Raw genomic sequence first — 22340 nt, 5'->3', positions numbered from 1 at the left:
TAGTGGGTAGTACAGAGGCGGGATCTGAACGTAGTGAGTCACCGGGCATGAGTGGGCTGCAACCAGGCCAGGGGGAAAGGGTAGCACAGGTGCCAGCTCCCCAGAGGGCGAGGTCGCACACAAGTTCTGCTGCAGAGAACTTTGAGAGAACTTCAATGGGGCGGCCTTCAGAAGAAGGGTGATGGGCATGCACACAGAAATGCTTGCTGCAATGGCAGGCCTGCCAGAGAACCTCTTGTCACTGTCAAGGAGCATGGAGGAGTCCGGCTCCAACCGTGCACAGGGCTTTGCACGGAGCTTGGAGCCCATGATTTCCAGGATGGAAGTGATGGGCAACTCCATTAGAGGGCTTGTGGACCCAACCATGATGCTGGGTGTGATGGGTGAAGTCTCAGCTTCCATTGCAGCACAAGCATAAGCAACCCAACGTCAGAGTGCTGCGGTGAAAGCGCATATTTCTGTCACGCAGGCTCAACTTTCTGCCACGCAAGCTCAGACTGCTCTCATGCAGGCTCAGCTTGCTGCCATGCAAGCTAAGACTGGTGCCATCGTGGCTGGGTTTACGGGTATGGAAAGGGGTTTGCAGGATGTCACAGCAGTCCAGGATTCTGTACTCCAACAGATGGTGAGGAATGCTGAGGCGCCGCCCTGGGGGAGTGACAGTGGCTCTGTGGAGCTCGAACCTGCTGTCCTCTCTCAGGATGACAGCATTCATACTTCCACCACTGCCCCTCCGCCAGTGCCATTGGAGTTGCCTGTCATCCAGCCAGCCCAGACTGCTGCTGCCTATGCTGAGGTGGTGCAGTCTACAGCCGGGCCTTCTAGGTCCAGAGCTGCTCGAGGTCATCCTGCAAGGCCATCTGCAGTGTCCCCACGGAAAGTCAGCAGCCTTGCACCAGCCATGTTGCAGCCACTGGGGTAGCACTTCATAGGAGAAGTAGAATAGGCAAAGGCACATGAAAAACAGACAAAAAGGGAATGCACAAGGGTGATTAGTTGGCTTTGTAATGTAATATTGGAACTAATCATTTATAAATTATGTTTGGAATGTTTGTTTTATGGCAGCTTTCATTTCAGCATTGTGGCCAAGAGGACGTTGTGATGTTTCGTGACAGAGGGATGATAAAGTGGGGAAGTGTTGAGCAACGGGTTCTGGGGTTTCATTCAGGGGAAGCGGAGTCTGATGATGCGCTCATGGACACCCTGTCCGGAACGGGGATTTGCAGGCGGCCTCCTCCTTTCCTCCTCCTCCTCCTGAGGTGGTCGCAGAACATGCGGTGGCAAGGGCTGCACCTTCATGATGGCCAAGTTGTGAAGGATGCAGCAGACCATCACGAAATGGGACACCCACTCCGGTGAGTACTGGCGAGCTCCTCCCAAGCAGTCAAAACAACGGTACATCTCAGCATTGATATACGGCATCCGCAAAGTCACGTGTGTGCAGTCGATGGCGCCCGGCACCATGGGGAAGCCTGATATTGTGGCAAAGCCACGTGCGCGCTCTTGCTTCTCCCTATTTAGAGAGAAGACAATGAAGTCCCTTCTCCCAGAGTACAGAGCCTCTGTGACCTCCCGGATGCAGTAATAGATGGTGAACTGCGAGATGTTCGCTATGTCGCTTGTTCCAGTCTGGAAGGAGCCACTGGCGAAAAAATTCAGGGCCACGGTTGCCTTTATGGTCACTGGCAGAGCTGTTGTCACCCTGCTCTGAGGCTGCAGGTCTGGTTCCAAGAGGTGGCAGAGTTCTGTGACCACCTCCTTGGTGAAGCGGAGCTGCCGAACACACTGCTCCTGGCTTAGGTGCAGGTAGGAGAAGTGTTCCCTGAAGACCCTAGGTGGGTAAGGCCTCCTGCTGAGAGCCCTTCTCCACCTCCCCTTCCTCCCTCTGCGAGCAGCTTGTCTTCTTTGCTGCCTCTGCTCCATCTCCCTGTAATGCTGCAGTGCGAGGGTGACTGCAAGTAGAGCCCCCATGACTGGGAGCAAGTGGTATAGTCGAGTATCAGCCAATGCCTTCCCAATGTCCAGCAGCACTCCCTGCACACTTTAATATTATAAATGTCTTCCAGCAAGCCAGTATTGATAGAAACTCTGCAAGAGCCACTACATGAGAATTAATCAACTTATCTGCAAGTTGGACATGTGCCTATAAATTGTGCTGGTGGGGGGTCCCTCTTGCAGCTGAACGCACATTCAGCTGTGTGTGTTTAGGAGAGGGCGTTGTTTGGAATGGCACCGTTGAAAATAGCAGGTTGTGCGTCAATCAGTGTTACACACTGAGTGACGTCACGATCTGCCTACTCTGCATACTGCTGGCGCACGTATATCCCACCTGCACTATCGTCCTCACCAAGATGGTGACCAGTGCGGTCCGCACCAGAAGTGAGCGGAAGTGAGGCGACCGCCATTTTTTTTCAAAACCGGCCTTAAATACCGCCGCTAAGGTGCCGAATTTCACAGCCTAACTCTTTAATCACCTTAGTCATAAAATTATGCTAACTCTTTGGGGAAAAGCTTGACATCTGCAAAAATTTAAAAAAAAGTTTTTAAATTTTTTTATTTATGAATGATGCAAGATACAAACAGTCCATTTGCATGTGATTTGCTTAATTCTAGTTTACAATACTTTATTCATTTCACAAACTGTCAGTGTTGTCCGTATTAAGTAATAAAAACTAAATGCAGTCTTCAACATTAAAATGATTGTGATTATTGCAGGATAGTAACGTGGATACTACTGTATTTAGGTCTTAACTGATATTTGCAAATTTCATCAGTTATAGTTAGGTCATCTGGGGCAGGGAGAAAAACTTTGCCTACTGCTCAAGTTTACATATTAGCAGGTCAGTTAAGGACCAGCTATGGCAGTGTTAATTAAGATGACGGGCTGGATTTTCATTGAGGAGTCGGGTAGGAGGCGGGACTACAACTTTTGAGGTTGTAGTCCCGCCTCCATCGAGTTCTAGCCAACCCACACAATTTTGACTTGATTGACCTTGTTGAGCCCGCCCAGCGGGCTCAGCAGGCCAATTAAGGGCCACCCGGCAACAGGTGACGTCACAGATTGATATTTCATCTGTCAAGACCTTTTGACCCCTCCAAGCCCTTCATCCCGATGGTCCACCTCCTATAACTTGGCGTGGTTTGGAGCTGTCGGGAATCCCACACTTCAACATTAAAAATAAGGATTAGGCTAAAAACTGCCTGTTAACTACCTGTTAACAGGCAGTTAATTGGCAATAATCCCCTTCCCGCCTCGGGGAGGTGGGTCCCAGTGCAGGGCGGGTACCCACCTCCTTTGAAACTGGCATGGAGGCGGGTTGGGGGCGGGGTGGGTTCATGCCCCCTGATTTCGGGATTTTAACCCCCCACACGCCTCCAATCCTGCCTCCACGGCCCAATGAAAATCCTGCCCTAGAGTCTGGATGAACCAGCTCTCTCCTGACTGAGAAGCACAGTACAGACCAGGCGTGGTTTTACTTGTATGCTGAGCACACTACAGGGTGTAGCCTGACAGAACAGGTGTCTCATGAATTTGATCATGGTGGTTTCTGGAGAAGAGAGTTAGAAAAATTGCATTTGAGTAATAATGGGTAGGTTACATATTTCCCATGCTTCAGCAATTCAGCGAGTAATGGTTATTGCTACATTTGAATTTCTGCAGTATCATACTCTGACATAGAGTAGAACATCTTCATTCTTTTCAGTGGTGGCCATAGCTTTGGACTGCACTGAATTCAGAAGCAAGATTTTTTTCTCTTAATCTTTCCAAACAGGACTACAATATTTACTTCCTGGGTTAAATACACTTTGTAGAACATTAAACTTACTGATGTAAAGTACATTTAAGCTTTCTTGTGGAAGGAGTAAGAGGACGCAAGGAGGTTCTGTTCCCCTCCAATGGATGGAGGAAGCCTCCTCAGCAAACCAAGGCAGCCTGGCTGCAAATTGCTGAGGTTAGCGTTAGGTCTTTGTGTGCACACACCTGGGTTCAGTGCAGGAAAAGGTTCAATGATCTGCTACGCTCAGCAAAAGTGAGTATAACATCACACTTACCTTCAATCTGCTTCCCATCACCAGCACTCTGCATTGTCAACCTACTCCTGCACATCCCGACTGACCCTTACATCCCTTGCACTCTTAACCATCCCTCTCTCTCTCTCTGTACAGAATCACTTCACCATTCTACTATGCACCCCTCACACTCGCTCTCACTGTGATGCAATGACAACAACTAACACTGCACAGGAAGGGCCCTTGGTATTGGCACCTCACTCCATCTTTGTCTCTCTCTAAGCATCTATGCTGTGGATTCTCTACACTCATTCCAACAGTCTCGTTCAAACTCCACTTGTGTCCCTCATTGCAGGAAAAGAGAGCCCATAATAACAGGGAGAGGGTGAGGGCAGGAGGAAACCCACCTTCCATGGTGCATTTAACTGAGGAGGCTGCTATTGAGATCGTCGGAGGTGCAGAGGAGCTGGAAGTGGGTGACGGAATAGATTTGCATCCCTCTCATTTAGATTTCATGAGTGACTGATATGGCATCTGATGTTCATACAGATTGAGTTCTGATCATCTGCACAATGGGATGTGTCTGTTACGTAAATATCACATGTTGAACTCATGCCTTTACTCCCCCACAGGACCATCGAGAGCTCCCCCCTCTCCACTGTCCAGGAGGAAGAGCCGGACAACTCCTCAGAGGAAGCTGCAGCCTCTGAGGGAGCAGCATCAGCAGAAATGAGCGCACCCAGCACCAGCGCAGAGACACACACCTTGATGGATCCTTTGCGAGATAGAGTAGTGTTGTCACCTGGTGTATTACAGCTCACAAGTGAGCACCAGCAGATGGTGGAGACAGGGACAGCAGTGGAGAGTCCTCATCGATGGACGCTTTTAGTTCTGCTCAGCTGCATGTGGATGCAGTGCCTCTGGGACCATCCAGAAAGAAAGTGATGTTGGAGCTTCAGGAACAAGTGCAGGAGGCTCTGACAGGGTTTGCAACCATGGTAACTGCGAGTGTGCAGAGAATGGAGGAGTCCATGTCAAACATGAGCAATGCCGTAGTGCACGCAATGGCGAATGTAGAAAAGGGTGGCAACCTCCATGGAAGACATAAATCGCCAGACACAGCAGAACATGGTAACACTTCTAAATAAATGGTCATCTATGGAGGATAGATGGGCATCTATTGAGGAGAGAAACCAGAGGACGTCCTTGTTATGAGGAATGTCAGCACAGAAATGGGTCCTCATGGCCCCACTGATGTGCAGCAAGGTGCTCTCCAGCTGCTTGCTAGCAGTGAAGTGTGAGTGACCCATGAGAGGGATGTTGGTGGTCGACAACAAGGAAGTGTAGGCTCCTCTCCAAGCGCTCACACTCCCATGCCACCGCGGAGCCCTCAGTCAGAGTCCCAGATTCCTCACCCAACTGAGATGGACATCTCAGCCCCTGAACAGCCGCAGGAGGAGCAGACTGTTGCGGAGCCCTCCCAGGCTCCCAAACCCAGAGGACGCCCACCAAAGGCATCTAAGCAGGAGCAGCAGAGATGTGAGCAAGGTGCCTCTACATCTGCTGAAGCCACAGGGGAAGCACCATGTAGAAGCACGTGTAAGAGAAAGTTAACACACAAATAGTCACAAGGGTAGTCACTTGGGTGTTTTGATATAATACAAAGTGATGTTTCTCATCGTTATTTCAATTGTATTAAAGAAATGTGATGTCAAAGATTCAAAGAGTTGGCCTATGTCTGCTCAGAAATGGAAGTTGCACAGTGAGGTGTCGTGATGGTGGGGAGAGTGATAGGAATGCACAGTTTATTGTATAGATGCTATACGGTGTGTAATGAAGGTCATGCAAACACTCATTTCCATGTGCCAGCCACATGTCTTTGCTGCGTAAAGTTACGCGAATCTGACATGGATTAGTGTATCCCTTGCCTCATGGCCAGCAATGTGCTCGCGTGCTGGTGGCACTGGGACAGCCGCCTCCACCAGGTCTCCCCCATCTACCACCTCATTAGGCTCCTCCTCCTCCTCTGAGGAGGAGGAGGCTGTGTGCTGAGCCACTTGTTCCTCAGGCAGTGGTAAGCCACGCTGCTGTGCGATGTTGTGCAGGGCACAGCAGACCACGATGATTCTGGAGACCCTGGCTGGTGCGTACTGTAGGGCTTCACCAGATCTGTCCAGGCATCTGAATCGCATTTTGAGCAATCGAATGGTTTACTCTATGATGCTTCTGGTGGAAATGTGGCTGTATTTGTAGTGCTCCACAACTTCATTTGATGGCCTCCTCATCTGTGTCATTAGTCACGTCTTCAGAGGATAGCCCTTGTCTCCAAGGAGCCATCCAGAAAGTTGGGTTGGCTGAGGCACAATGGACTGCCGCAGGATGAACGAGTCATGGCAACTGCCAGGGAGCTTGGCGCAAACATGCATAATGTTCTTCCTGTGTTTACACACCAGCTGGACGTTAAGGGAATGGAAGCCCTTGCAGTTCACAAATACAGTTGGGTTGTGATGGGGTGCCCTAATGGCCACATCTGTGCAGTCTATGATGCCCTGCACCCTTGGGAAGCCTGCTGTAGTTGCAAAGCCAACTGCACGCGCGATAACACTTGCTTCATCTGTAGAGAAGTGGATGCAATTGTGCGACTTGGCAAAGAGGGCATCGATAGCCTGCGTGATGCAACTGTGTGCGGCCGACTGGGAGATGCCGCTGATGATCCCTGGAAGGACCCTGAAGCACAGAAGTTGAGGGCGGTGGTGACTTTGACAGCCACTGGTAAGGAGTGTCCACCCGCTCCTCTGGGCTGCAGGTGTTGGTATAGCATTGTGCAGATGTCAGCGACTAGCTCTCTTGTGAAAGTCTCAGCCTCCTTTGGCACTGCTGCTCACTCAGGTTGAGAAAGCTCATCCTCTGCCTGTAAACCCTGTGTTGGGGGTATCTCCTGCGGCGAGGTGCAGCCCTGCGCTGACGCCCTCTGCCCTGTGCAACACCAGGTGGCTGAAGAGAAGGTTGGCGCTCATGTTGTTGGTGCTGCTGCTGTTGTTCCTGGTTCTGCTGCTGCCGCGGCTGCTCTTCCTCTGATTCTGAGGACCAGGATGAGAGGGTATAGCTGGTTCCCATTCCGCTGGTATATATCTCAGTTGAGGAACAGATGTTATAAGCGCTCAGTCATTGTGGGGAGAGGATATTCCAAGGAGGTCACAGTGCATATGGATCTCAGATTAAAAACTTACAACCTCAATACACCTGCAAAATGTGTTCCAAGACCTCAAAACACAAAGTTCTGGCATCTGAAAGTGAACTCATGTTGCAGGTCAGCTTTTGTGCTACAGGTGCAGCTGTCAACTATTCAGCTGGTTGCTATATCCGACACTATCAGCTGGCGTGTTTTTTGCATGACGTGGAACACGCTGAAAATGTTGCAAAATGGAAAAAGCCTCTCAAAATAGGATTATCCAGGTAGTTAACAAGCTGTTAACTGCCTTAAGTGCCTCTCCCGCCACTTGGTGTCAGGTCTGATCGGAACTCGCAGACCCAACACTTTGTAAAGTCGCGTGGAGGCGGGATGGCAGCGGGTTCATAACCCGCCGTCAATCATTTTGATTTTAGCTCCTGACCCGCCTCCAAACCCGCCCTCTGAGCGCTGGCAAAATCGTGGCCTAGATGTGATTACCAAGAGCTAAATGTTTGAAACTAAAGGCAATTTGCAATCTTTACAGAATAGGGGTGAATGGTCAACATCACAATCATTTTTTTCTTAACAAAATTACTGATTTAGCCTTCTCTGCACTGAATATGCCCATTGTTTGACTCTATCTCTAGCTGCTTATAGTTATTCAGTCTGGTATTAAAGATGAGGAGCTAATCATTCTATAAAGAGCAGTGTTATATGCAAAGGGAACAAAATTGCTTTTGATAACATCCAAAGACAAAAATCAAAGTAAGGTCAGGCAGGTATGCGTCTCAAAAAGGCTCCTATGTAGGTGCTGCAATAAGGTGAACATTCACCGCTCATGACTCAGTAGTTGTATTGTCTGATAATTCAGAGGCCTCCAGACATGTCACAAAATAACATATTCTCAATGAACCAGGGACCCTCATTAAAGGTTCTAGAAAAATCGAGAACTACTGTATTAATATTGTGCTGGGTAAAACATCATTCCATATCGGAATCATAAGTTTGCAAGCATTAAAAATCAACAAATTTGTTCAGATACAGAATTAGTGACAAAAGAGCATGTTGTTGTGATTGACATGTTACAACAGTTTATCGTTTTCTATGAGCTATGATACAATCTGTAGTTTTTATGGTCTATTTTTAATTCCTTCTTGTGAAGCGGAATAATATTTTGTGCTTTACACCTCAGAACAAATAAAACAAATTGGCAGGCAGAGTTAAAATAAATGTGCCAAGCAAGCAGATAGTTCCTGAGATAGATCTTGAGAATCTGGGTACCTATGTTGTTGGTGATTTCTGGAATCAGCCTTTGGAAGGAGATGTTTAACTTTTATGTGCCTGACCTTGATTCAGCTCATTGGAGTTTGAGGCACTTGACCTTAGGGCTGGATTTAGCCAATGGGGAGTTTTTGGAGGCGGGACTCCCACTTGTCGGGTTTCAGTCCCACCTCCATCAACTTCTGGCCAACCCACGCTATTTTCCCTTGATTGACCTTGTTAAGCCCACCCAGCGGGCTTAGCAGGCCAATTAAGAGAAAGCTGGTTACAGAGAACCTCAGTGTATGACGCTTCATCTGTCAAAAATTTTTGACAGATGAATCATCATCGTTTGACAGCTCTGTGAAGCTGTCAAACACTGACATTCTCTGTAGTTTGATGAGTTCTTGAATTTAAGACCTTGTTAAACCTCTTTCTTTTGCAGAAATTAGATGGTTGTTGCATTGGAGAATGCAACGGCTATCTGTCATCTCTGCCGCGGAGGTGCAAGACTCTCTGCATACCCAACTCTTGAAACCTGCAGGAAGAACCAAAGGTAAGTAAACTTTTTCTAACACTTTCCACTTACCTCACATACTCACCTCTCCACACTTGCACCCATCACTTACCTTCACAGTGCACTTTTGCACCCCGCCGACCCCCGCAGACTCACTACTCGTCTCAGTGACCCTGGTGGGGTTCAGAGCCTTCGGGAAGCCCGCATTTGTGTGGGCAAAATGGGGATAATCCTCTTATCTGCCTGTTAACTACCTGTTAACAGGCAGTTAAGTGGCTGTAATCCATTCTCACCTCCAAGGAGACGGGACTCGGCGCGGGTCGGCTACCCACCTCCTGGCAAGATGGCACAGAGCCAGGTTGGGGGCGGGTTGGGCACCTGCCCCCAAATTCTGCCATTTTCCTGGCAGTCCCGCCTCCATACCCGCCTCCCCACGGCTGGCAAGATCGCGCCCTATGACCTTACTTTAATTACTGTTAAATAACACACTGTTAAATGTAACATGAAAAAAAATGGAGTCAAGTTTCAAATGATGATGTAACTGAAAGCCTCATAAAAAAAGTCCTTCTCACCTGATATTGATATTCTGTATAAGGAAGCAACACTGTATCTTGAAATAATGTGGACGAGCCGTTGTAAACAAGAACCAGCTCTATAGCCAGTGATGGATTTGATACTTGTCTCCTGTACAGTTCATAATACAATATCTCACCATTGGGCTGTTTGGGTATGGTCCACGATATTAAAAACACTAACTGGATTCCTTTTGCATCAGTCTGCAATTCAATGACAGGCATTGGCTGCATGGTAGGAGGAGCTTCTAGAGTTCGTGTTGAGGCCCATTCACTGGAAGCACAACCAAGAACTGTGCAAGCTTCAGTGCGCACTTCATACCTTTGGGAAAAATATCAGCAAGATCAGTTTATATATGGAACACAACAAAAACTGAACAAATTGATTTGTTCACAATGTTTTCTGTAGTTCAGAGTTTCATATTTGTTAAACCTATATACAACTACTGTATTCAAATCAAAACATACACAATTTACCTCTGTTTCTGAAGTTTTGTGGGCATCTATTAACCTGAAAAAAAATCTATTTACTTTCCAATCAACCTTACACAGTGAGTCAATCAGGTATTTTGCTCTGTTCAATAATTTGCAATAAAGTAGGCATGAGTAAAAAGTGTATAATGTCAGAGGAAACAAACCTTTTGTCAGTGTTTGGTGCTGCTCTGAATAGTCTTATCCCTCCAAAAACTGATGAATGAAATGTGAAAAAGTTGATTTTTGTTTGTTAATGTCACTAATGATAACCTTGTGTGGCAGTCGGCAGAGACACTCTCAAATCGAAAAGTGAGTATTTTACTCCTTTTCCGAACTAAGGATAGTGGCCTAGATTTTGCACTGGAGTTATACCGGCTTTCAGGAATGTGGCAGAATAAGTTAAAGTAATAAAAAGGGCAAAAGCAGGAACTAAGTGTCACAAAACATCTTTGAAAGTTCTCTATCTGAATGCACGTAGCATTCGTAACAAAATAGATGAGTTAATGGCACAAATAACTACATATGGGTATGATCTTGTGGCCATTACAGAAACACGGCTGCAGGGTGACAATGCCTGGGAATTAAATATACCAGGTTATTTAACGATCAGGAAGGACAGGCAGGAAGGAAGGGGAGGTGGGGTGGCTATGTTAATAAAGGAAGGAATCACTGTAATACAGAGAAATGATATTGGGTCAAAAGATCAGGATAATGAAACAGTTTGGGTGGAGGTAAGGAATAATAAGGGGAAAAAAACATTAGTGGGTGTAGTCTATAGGCCTCCGAACAGTGGCAACTCTGTTGGACGGAGTATCAATCAGGAAATAGTTGAGGCTTGTAATAAGGGAACATCTATATTTATGGGGGATTTTAACTATCATATTAATTGGACAAATCAAATTGGGCAGGGCTGCCTTGAGGATGAGTTCATTGAGCGTATTAGGGATGGGTTTCTTGAGCAGTATGTAACTGAACCGACCAGGGGGCAAGCAACCTTAGATCTGGTCCTGTGTAACGAGACAGGATTAATTAAAAATGTCCTAGTAAAGGATCCCCTTGGAATGAGTGACCATAACATGGTTGAATTCCATATTCAATTAGAGGGTGAGAAGGTTGGATCTCAAACAAGCGTGCTAAGCTTGAATAAAGGAGACTATGAAGGTATGAGAGCGGAATTGAGTAGAGTGGATTGGGAAAATAGATTAAAGGGTAAGACGATACATGATCAGTGGTGTACATTTAAGGAGTTATTTTACAACTTCCAAAAAATATATATTCCAGAGAAGAAAAGGGTGTAAAAGAAAAGACAGCCATCCGTGGTGAAGTAAAGAAATTAAGGATAGTATTCGACTAAAAACAAGGGCATATAAGGTAGCCAAATCTAGTGGGAGGATAGAGGATTGGGAAAACTTTAAAAGACAGCAAAAAATAACAAAAAGATTGATTAAGAAAGGGAAGATAGATTATGAAAGTAAATTAGCAAAAAATATAAAAACAGATAGTAAGAGTTTTTATAGTTATATAAAAAGAAAAAGGGTGGCTAAAGTAAATGTTGGTCCCTTAGAGGATGAGACCGGGAAATTAATGGTGGGAAATATGGAGATGGCAAAAACACTGAATGAATATTTTATATCAGTCTTTACAGTAGAAGACACTAAGAATATCCCAACACTGGACAAACAGGGGGCTAAATGGGGGGAGGAGCTAAACACGATCAAAATCACTAAGGAAGTGGTACTCGGTAAAATAATGGGACTCAAGGCGGATAAATCACCTGGACCTGATGGCTTACATCCTAGGGTCTTGAGGGAAGTGGCAGTAGGGATTGTGGATGCATTGGTAATAATTTTCCAAAACTCCCTGGACTCGGCAAAGGTCCCGGCAGACTGGAAAACTGCTAATGTAACACCCTTATTTAAAAAGGGCAGTAGACAGAAGGCTGGAAACTATAGACCAGTTAGCCTAACATCTGTGGTAGGTAAAATTTTGGAGTCCATTATTAAGGAGACAGTAACAGGACATTTGGATAATCATAATTTAATAGGACAAAGTCAGCATGGTTTTATGAAGGGGAAGTCATGTTTGACAAATTTGCTGGAGTTCTTTGAGGAAGTAACATATAGGGTGGATAAAGGGGAACCAGTGGACGTAGTGTATTTAGACTTCCAAAAGGCATTTGACAAGGTGCCACACAAAAGATTATTGCTTAAGATAGAAAATCACGGGATTGGGGGTAATATTCTGGCATGGATAGAGGATTGGCTATCTAACAGAAAGCAGAGAGTTGGGATAAATGGTTCATTCTCAGACTGGCAATCAGTAACTAGTGGTGTTCCGCAGGGGTCAGTGCTGGGTCCCCAACTCTTTACAATCTATATTAATGATTTGGAGGAGGGGACTGAGTGTAACATATCAAAGTTTGCAGATGATACTAAGATGGGAGGGAAAGTAGTGAGTGAGGAGGACATAAAAAACCTGCAAGGGGGCATAGACAGGCTAAGTAAGTGGGCAGAGATTTGGCAGATGGAATACAATACTGGAAAGTGTGAGGTTATGCACTTTGGCAGGAAAAATCATAGAGCAAGTTATTATCTTAATGGCAAGAAACTGGAAAGTACTGAAGTACAAAGGGATCTGGGGGTCCTGGTGCACGAAACTCAAAAGGTTAGTATGCAGGTGCAGCAAGTGATTAAGAAGGCCAATGGAATGTTGGCTTTCATTGCTAGGGGGATAGAATATAAAAATAGGGGGGTATTGCTTCAGTTGTACAAGGTATTGGTGAGACCGCACCTGGAATACTGTGTACAGTTTTGGTGTCCATACTTAAGAAAGGACATACTTGCTCTCGAGTCAGTACAAAGAAGGTTCACTCGGTTAATCCCGGGGATGAGGGGATGGACATATGAGGAGAGGTCGAGTAGATTGGGACTCTACTCATTGGAGTTCAGAAGAATGAGAGGCGATCTTATTGAAACATATAAGATTGTGAAGGGGTTGGATCGGGTGGATGCGGGGAGGATGTTCCCGATGATGGGTGAAACTAGAACTAGGGGGCATAGTCTTAGAATAAGGGGCTGCTCTTTCAAAACTGAGATGAGGAGGAACTACTTCACTCAGAGGGTGGTAGGTCCATGGAATATGCTGCCCCAAAAAGCTGTAGAAGCTACATCATTACATAAATTTAAAACAGAAATAGACAGTTTCCTAGAAGTAAAGGGAATTAAGGGTTACGGGGAGCGGGCAGGAATTTGGACATGAGTCTAGGTTTGGATCGGTCATGGCCCTGTGGGTAGCGGAGCGGGCCCAGGGGCCGTGTAGCCTGATCCTGCTCCTATTTCGTGTGTCTAATTCTGTTAGATTCAGGAGCTGGTTCTGTGATAGTGGATTGGTGGTTAGGATCAGATCAGCCATGATCTTATTGAATGGCGGAGCAGGCTCGAGGGGCCGATTGGCCTACTCCTGCTCCTATTTCTTATGTTCTTATGTTCTTAAACTTCTTTGGGAGACGTTACACCAGTTTCCAGCTCACCTTGCCACATCCAGCATTTCACCAGAAGTGATGTTAGGTAAAAAGCGTAATTACATTCAAGTGATGGGAATACACCATACAATATGTTTCCCAGACATGCCATACCCACTCTCCACTTCCCCCCCCCCCAGGTAGATGTAGAGAGCCCACCTAAAAAACACAAATAGTCCTCATCGAAGAAAATCAGCTCGGGTCAGAGGCACCTCTTTGTGGCACCACTGAAGATGAAGTGGGATTCTTCAAATGTGGAAAATCATGGCCAGTTAGTTTAAGGAAAGGAAAGATTTCAAAGTATCAGTACAGTAGTGATAGTACTTAATAGTAAAGAAAGAAAAAAAAGAACTTGCATTTATATAGAGCCTTTTACAACCTCAGGATATCTCAAAATGCTTTACAGTCAATGAAGTACTTTTGAAGTGTAGTCACTGTTATAATGTAGGAAAGAGAGCAGCCAAAAATATGCACAGCAAGATCCAGATAATGTTATTTTTTTAGTGGTGTTGGTTGAGGGATAAATATTGAGGGAATAAAGATGAAGTTTTTGTCAGTAAATAGGGATATGGTGGTGACTGGCAGGTGTACCACAATGGAACAGGAGGAGGAAAAAGAAAAGACTGTCTGAGAACAGAGAGAGTTTAGGAGGCCACAACAAGCAGCCTACCCTACCCCAGGTGACAAGTGTACTGCAATAGCTACCTTGATTGAGGAGCAGTGCATGAAAAGTCTTAAACTCACCAGACAGGTTTTGATTAAGGTCACAAGGACCCTCCAGATGTTTCAGGAATTAGCTATTTTGTTTGCTTTTTGAACATGCTTTATTTTCTGCATAATGAAAGAATTACAAGTGAATGAATTTTATTAAGTTGTGCAGTGGTATAGGTGTACGTGCTTAATGTGATTTTTTGGCACATTTGCTTATTGTGTGTTGTGAATGTCTCCCTGTTGCTAAGTGGTCTTGAACCTAATGGAGTAACACTGGTGTTTGGTTGCATAGCAAACTGACAAGCTACTTGAGATAGAGAAGGGGCATCATCTGCATTTGTGACTAACCCTGATGGAACTGCATCAGTACCAGAGGCCTCCTTTGCTGGAATGCTGCTGGCTCATTGTTTTCAGTGGTGGTACCTGTTACTTGTTCAGGGATACGTGATAGCGGAAAACTGCCGAAATCGGCTGCTCTTGTGCTACTTCATGCATGACACTACTTGAGGGCATCTCTTCATGATACATGTTATTCTGTGTGAGCATAGCACAGTGGGCATCTATGATGTCTTGAAAGTCTCTTATCTTGTTTGCCTGTATCTGTTCTTGAAGTCAGCTATAGCAGCAGTGATAGCATTCATGAAAGATGTTGCTGCTGAGCCCATGACATGTGCAACAGAGGTCAGCACTTCAGATGCCACTGTTGTTGCTACAAGTTCACAGGCAAACTGCACTGTAGACAGCCATTTATCCAAATTAACAAGACTATTTTCCAATGCCTAGTTTATGATAGCAAGCGACTCATTAATTTGGACCTGGTGCTATCTTAGCCTCCATGAGAAAGCAAGCCAAATTAGATTCCCAGCTCAGATGGGATAATCAGCATGCTACAACTCCACCCTTTACTACGATAGCAAAATACTGCGGATGCTGGAAATCTGAAATAACAACAGAAAACACTGGAAAAACTCAGCAGGCCAGGCAGCATCCGTGGAGAGAGAAACAGAGTTAACGTTTCAGGTCGATGACCCTTCATCAGAACTGGAAAAAAGCAGGAAATGGAAAGCAAGTTTAGGAGCTGGGAAAAGGGGGAGGGAATGAAAGAACAAAAGGGAAGGTCAGTGATAGGATAGAAAGCAGGAGAGATTAAGAGACATTGTGAGGCATTAAGAGATATTCAAGGCAAGAGGAGGTGGTGATGGAATAGGTTAAGGAATAAAGGATGGCTCTAGATGAAGTGTGAATTGCGCTGGCAGAATGAAGGACAGCTGCCATGTGGGAGGGAAGAAAAAAGGCCAAACAAAAAGCGTGGATAAAAAAAAGAAAATATATATATGTGATAGGGCCGAGATTATGATCTGAAATTGTTGAACTCTATGTTGAGTCCAGAGGGCTGTAGAGTGCCTAATCGAAAGATGAGGCGCTGTTCCTCGAGCTTACACTGAGCTTCCGTGGAACAATGCAAGAGGCCGAGGACGGTGAGGTCTGAGTGGGAATGGAGCGGTGAATCAAAGTGACAGGCCACCGGGAGTTCGGGGTCCCCCTTACGGACTGAACGGAGGTGTTCCACAAAGCGGTCACCCAATCTGCATTTGCTCTCCTCAATGTAGATGAGACCACATCGTGAGCAGCAAATACAGTATACTAAATTGCAAGAAGTACAAGTAAATCGCTATTTCACCTGGAACGGGTGTTTGGAGCCCTGGACAGTGGGAAGGGGGGAGGTATAAGGGCATGTGTTGCATGTCCTGCGCTTGCACGGGAAGGTGCAGGGCGAAGGGGAAAGGGTGCTGGGGGTGGTAGAGGAGTGGACTAGGCTGTCGCGGAGGGAGCGGTCCCTACAGAATGCTGAAAGGGGAGGTGAGGGGAAGATGTGTTTGGTGGTGGGATCACGCTGGAGGTGGCGGAAATGGCGGAGGATGATCCATTGAATGTGGAGGCTGGTGGGGTGAAAGGTGAGGACAAGGAGAACTCTATCGTGGTTCCGGCAGGGAGGGGCAGGGATGAGGGCAGAAGTGCAGGAGATAGAACGGACATGGTTGAGGGCCGTGTCAACCACAGTAGAGGGGAAACCTCGGTTGAGGAGAAAGGAAGACATGTCGGAAGCACTGGTATGGAAGGTGGCATAGTCAGAGCAGATGCGGCAGAGACGGAGAAACTGGGAGAATGGAATAGAGTCCTTCCAGGAGGCGGGGTGGGAGGAAGTGTAGTCCAGGTAGCTGTGGGAGTCAGTGGGCTTGTAGTGAATGTTTGTCAATAACCTATCCCCAGAGATGGAGACGGAGAAGTCGAGGAAGGGAAGGGAAGAGTTGGAGATGTGAAGGTGAGGGAAGGGTGGAAATTGGAAGCAAAGTGAATGACATTTTCTAGTTCAGGGCGAGAGCAGGAGACGGCACCGATACAGTCATCAATGTTCCAGAAAAAGAGGTGAGGGAGGGGACCCGAGTAGGACTGGAATAAAAACTGTTCCACATAACCCACTAAAAGGCAGGCATAGCTAGGACCCATGCGGGTACCCATAGCAACACCTATGATTTGGAGGAAATGAGTGGAGTCAAAGGAGAAGTTGTTCAATGTGAGAACAAGTTCAGCCAGGCGGAGGAGGGTGGTGGTGGATGGGGACTGGTTGGGCCTCTGTTCAAGGACGAAGCGGAGCGCCCTCAGGCCATTCTGGTGGGGGATGGAGGTGTAGAGGGATTGTACGTCCATAGTGAAAAGGAGGCGGTTGGGGCCAGGAAACTGGAAACTGTTAGAGTGGTGGAGGGCGTCGGAAGAGTCGCGGATGTAGGTGGGAAGAGACAGGACAAGGGGAGAAAAAATAGAGTCGAGATAGGAAGAGAGAAGTTCCATGGGGCAAGAACAGGCTGAAATGATGGGTGTAAAGTCTGTGGGTTATGTGGTGAATTAATACACAGACTACAAGAGTAACTTTAACAGGACTTTACTATTCGAAGGTCAGGGCGAATCTGCCCAATAAATCCTTACACAGCACTTATATACCGGTGTGGTCACTCCCGGTATTACAGTATAGAGCAGCCAAGATAAAGTAGTGCAACACCTAAAATAGTTCTCTTAAAGGTGGACGGTTACATACAATAGTTCTCTTAAAGGTAGAATGGTTACATACACTACAATCCTCCCTTTTTAGCTTACAACATACTTATTCCCCATTAAACATAACATATATCCAACTTCATGTAAAAACAGTTCACAGATGTAGTCTCTGCGGGAAACAGTTCACAGATTCAGTCTCTGCGGAAAACAGTTCACAGATTCAGTCTCGGTGTAGTCGGTTCACGTTGCTGGAGTGACTCATCCAATAGTCCTTCACTGGACTTAACAGCTTGAACTTCCGTCACTTCTGAACCAGCACTGTTGACTTTTAAAAGCTTGAGTACCTTGGGAAGTTTTTCTACTTCCAAACTGATTTGGCTCCGTACGGAGAGACCACGTGCGTGACCTGGTAGAGGTGATAATGGTTCAGATGGTCATCATCTTCTGCTTCGTCTTTTCCTTTTCTGCTTCTTGGAGACTCTCTGGGCTCCACTGTCAGCTGCCAGCTGCATGCACCGTTCCTCCTTCTTGTCCTCCTTTTTCCGTAGTAGCGCCACCATCTCCCGATGTTCCTTAGACTTTAGGTGATTCTTCATGGTTTCTGCACTTTGGGAGTTTTCATCACAAGCTGGGCAGAGCAGGTCATCGTAATATTCGGTGTCGTCCAACAAGTCATGGTAATATTCGGTGTCGTCCTGAGCTAGGCCAGCGAGAGGATCTTCTATTTCCTCCATACCCAGCTGGACGTTAGCCAGCTTTTGTTCCAAATCCAGACATCTTTCCTGAAGAGACGTCTTCATGCGTTCAGTTTCATCCAGCTTTTTCTGGGCTTCCTGCAAGTCTTTTACTAATGACCTCATTCGTGATTTCAATACTTCAACTTCATTGGGAGATTGATTGATTGTATTATTCAATCCCTCTACTGGAGCAGCTGTTTCAGCATTCTGTTGTTCAACATTGACGTGAATCAGCGTACTTTTGGCATCCAAGGTTTGCTCTGCTGCCATCTTCTCAGTCTGTGTTGCAACCTCAGCTATTCCAATAACTTTTGGGAGCTCCAAACCCCTCTCCTTTGAAGATTTAGACTCATGTCCAAATTGTTCCCATTTCAGAGTCTTGTCCCTCAGCATATAAAGGAGTTGGCTGACCGTTGACTCTTCTGACCTCATCTGTTTCCCAGTAGCTGCAGGGCTGTTTATAACCTTGCCCTGGGGCTCCTTTGCTGTTTCTACTTCGCCATCATCCGCAGCCTCCACCATTCGAATTTCCACAAATGAATCGTCCGGTGATGCTGCACCCAACTTCAGTAGGAGCTCGGAATTCATGGCGGCCAACTCAGCCTTTTCTGCCTGCAATCTGCTAACAAGCGCCTTCAGTTGCTGAACATCTTGCTCCACCAGATTAGAGCACGCACCTTCAGAAACCGAATCAGCTTTGATTCGTTTGGCCTCCTTGCGCAGACGGTTTGTGTGCTCCTGCTCCCTTTTCTCCCTCAGCTGTTTCTGTTGTCTTTCCAGATTCTCCCACTCTGTGTCAAAGAACGTTTTCATTGCTTTTATCTCTTGCTCGAGACGGCAACTCAATTGTTCTAATTGCTGTTGTAATTTGAAATGGAGTTTGAGTTCGAGCCCGGTGTTCCTCAGACTTGTGCATGTCTGTAAACTGGACAGACTCAGAATTCTCTGCCAAACTATGTTGTTGTTGTTCAGTGGAATTCTGTTCTGAAACTTTGTTCTCCTTTGAAGCATTAGTATTTATGCACTCCTTCGTTTTTCCAACCTTAGTCAGCAAGTCCATTTTAGACTTGTCTTTCGCACCTGGGCTGGTCTTGTCGTCATCCGTTTCAGAGTCTGAGCTGATTGTCTTCACCGAGTTCTCACTCGTTATTGCTTTTAGGTAGTGCCATTCCGTGTTTATTTCCCTGATCCATTCCCGTCCCAGAAGTGGTGGACCTCCCTCAGGTAGTACATATAAGTCCATTCCTTGGTGTTCTTTGCCCCTGTCTCTCACCTTGACTTGTATCTTTCCCATGGGGTATACTTTATGCCCCGTGTATGTCTGCAATACGATCTTGGTATCTCTCAAGGGTATATGTGAGAATAGCAGGTTGTAATCCCTTCGATTTATGACTGATAGGGCTGATCCTGTGTCCAATTCCATTTTCACTTGGACTCCGGCTACTTTTAGTGTGACCCAGATAGTTTGTAGGTCAGCTTCCTTACTCACATTGTAAATTCTCAGACTACCCAGTTCCTGGCCGTTCGGGTCTGAATCCGAATTCTGTTCATCTGAACTCTTCTCAGCCACCTTGTGTACCTTGCTGTACTTTTCCTGCGGTGACTTTTTCCTGTTGTTGGTCTCCTTTCCTGACCGGCATACTTTAGCTATGTGACCAAGCTTGCCACATTTTCTACATTCCTGGTTTTTAAACCAGCATTGGTTCTGGTCGTGTGTTGTCTTCCCACAACGATAACATTTTGTTGTACCCGAAGTCATTTGATCCACGCTGAGTACCGCTGCCTTCAGCTGCATTTCCGCAGTGCCTCTTGCGGCTGCTTCGTGTGATGCTGCAATAAGGACAGCCTTGTCAAGTGTAAGATCGTTCTCTTCGAGCAGTCGCTTTTGTGTTCCTTCCTTCGACAACCCGCACACGAACTTGTCTCTCAATGCCTCTGTCAGATTTTCCCCAAACTGGCAGTATTTCGCTAGTCTACGCAGTTCGACCAAGTATTCCGCGTTGCTTTCCTCTTTCCGTTGCGTTCTCGCATAAAATTTGAATCGTTCCGCCAACATCAGCGGTGTGGGGTTCAAATGATCCTTCAGGACAGCAACAATATCAGCGAAAGTCTGATCCGCCGGTTTAGCTGGTGATAGAAGATGCTTCAATAGCCCGTATGTCTTCGCCCCCATTGCGTTTAATAAGGTGAGAGCTGTATCATCATCTGCTATTTTATTGGCCTCACAATATATCTCGATGTGTTCTACGTACGTGGCCCAATCTTCCACCTCGGAATCGAAGTTGTTGATGTTACCATGCTTAGGCATCGTCACTATCTTTTTTGAGAAACCACAACGAATTTGTTCGTTACTTTTTTTTTCTCCAAAAATGGCGGTTTCCCGCGCTTGTCTTCTTCCCCGCCCACTTTCAAAATGGCGGTTTCCCGCTTCTGTCTTCTCCCCCGCCTACTGGCGGCTTCCCGCATTTCTTCCCCTGGCGGGAGGGCTAAGCTTTCCTTCGGGCGACGACCGCTGGCTTTCGGAGTTCGCAGCCTGCGCGCCGGCTTCAGTGCGTTCCTTGTTCCCTTTTCTCGGCCGGCAACCGGCGCTGGGGACAACCCATTTGCGGCGAACAGTTCCAGCCGCTGGGCGGAATCTCGCTCGGTCTCCCTCGCTCGGTCCCGTTCCCCCTTCACTCGGCTCTGTCTCTCCCTCAGCGGCTTCCAATCGCGCCTCCCAGCCCTCTCGCAGTCCGGTCCTTTCCTCCCCCGGCTGCGGCTGAGTTCTCCGCGGTTTTATTTATTTTTATATCTTCCCGCGCCTTACGATCCCGGTCGCAGCGCCTCGTGGCCTCGGTAGCTGCCCGGCCTTTTTCGCCGGTCGCGGTCTAGCTGTCTCATGACGCTGTTGCGTCTCCCAGCCCGCTTGTAGCCCGGTCTCTCACACCGGCTGCGTTCCCGCTTGTAGCCCGGTCTCTCACACCGGCTGCGTTCCCGCTTGTACCGCGGCTTCCGTGCCCTACGCTGCCCCAGTCTCAGCGCCTCTGGGCCCGACTTCTGTCCGGCTCCTTTCCCCCGACCGTGGTCGAGTTCACCGCCCTTATCCTCCGTTTCTTTTTATTTTCCCCCTACTCACAGTCAACGTGGCCGACTTGCTTCTCTTGGCTGATCGGCTCACTCACCGCCGTGGCAGAAGGGACAATAACAGCCTGTTGCTGATGGAAGGCTTCGTGTCTGAATCCTTCCTTCTTCCTTGCTCTGTAGACTCGAGTCTTCTCTCAGCAGAACGACGAGGGCGGGTGCCTCTTCTCGACGCTCGTTAACTGCTTCGGGTGTGTCACTGCTGCAGGGTAAGATCGAACCCGTCGCCACTGTAAAGTCTGTGGGTTATATGGTGAATTAATACACAGACTACAAGAGTAACTTTAACAGGACTTTACTATTCGAATGTCAGGGCGAATCTGCCCAATAAATCCTTACACAGCACTTATATACCGGTGTGGTCACTCCCGGTATTACAGTATACAGCAGCCAAGATAAAGTAGTGCAACACCTAAAATAGTTCTCTTAAAGGTGGACGGTTACATACAATAGTTCTCTTAAAGGTAGAATGGTTACATACACTACAATGGGTCTACCAGGGCAGTCCTGTTTGTGGATCTTGGGAAGGAGGTAGAAGCGGGCTGTGCAGGGTTGGGGAACTATGAGGTTGGTGGCCTTGGGGGGAAGATCTCCAGAGGAGATGAGGTCAGTGACAGTCTTGGAAATGGTGGTTTGATGTTCGGTAGTGGGGTCATGGTCCAGGTGGAGGTAGGAGGAGGTGTCGGAGGTAGGAGGTGTCCATTTCCTGCTTTTTTCCAGTTCTGACGAAGGGTCATAGACCTGAAACGTTAACTCTGTTTCTCTCTCCATGGATGCTGCCTGGCTTGCTGAGTTTTTCCAGCATGTTCTGTTGTTATTCCACCTTTACTACCTGGCTCTCATCAACTTCTGCCATTACTCAGTGTCTCATACTTTGATTCCTTCTCAAAATTGCAGTGTGTGTATATATGTTCAAGTGGAGGTGGTGACAGTTGGTGCTTCGGTGAGTGGTGCCTTGTAGATCACTGGGCTCTTCTTGTTTTGTGATGAGAACAGTTAAAATATTATATGTACATAAGCACACTTACCCACTCAAGTATTGTGTTGTCATTATATATATAAATTATCAATATGTATAGATTACATTCACAGTATAAAATAATGGCAGAGCAGGCTTGAAGGGCCAAATGGCCTACTCCTGCTCCTATTTCTTATGTTATGTTCTTATATCTTTAATCTAGCACTACCAGAA

The 22340-nt window shown here is 46.8% G+C and overlaps 1 protein-coding gene across 7 annotated transcripts in view; it reads right to left on the bottom strand.

Annotated features, from left to right (window-relative positions):
- The window catches only part of ush2a (Usher syndrome 2A (autosomal recessive, mild)), a 1396947-nt gene that overhangs the window by 110074 nt on the left and 1264533 nt on the right, over positions 1–22340 (bottom strand). For all 7 annotated transcript variants that reach the window (XM_085981146.1, XM_085981156.1, XM_085981149.1 and 4 more), the window contains one exon: positions 9533–9854. In XM_085981146.1, the coding sequence (XP_085837272.1) occupies positions 9533–9854 (322 nt within the window). The remainder of the gene's footprint in view (positions 1–9532; positions 9855–22340) is intronic.

This window comes from Somniosus microcephalus, chromosome 3 (genome assembly GCF_052327205.1).
Source record: "Somniosus microcephalus isolate GS21.2 chromosome 3, FLI_Smic_1.0, whole genome shotgun sequence".
Classification (NCBI taxonomy): domain Eukaryota; kingdom Metazoa; phylum Chordata; class Chondrichthyes; order Squaliformes; family Somniosidae; genus Somniosus; species Somniosus microcephalus.
Note: the sequence above shows the minus strand (reverse complement) of the source record. Positions and strands in the feature narration are given on the sequence as shown.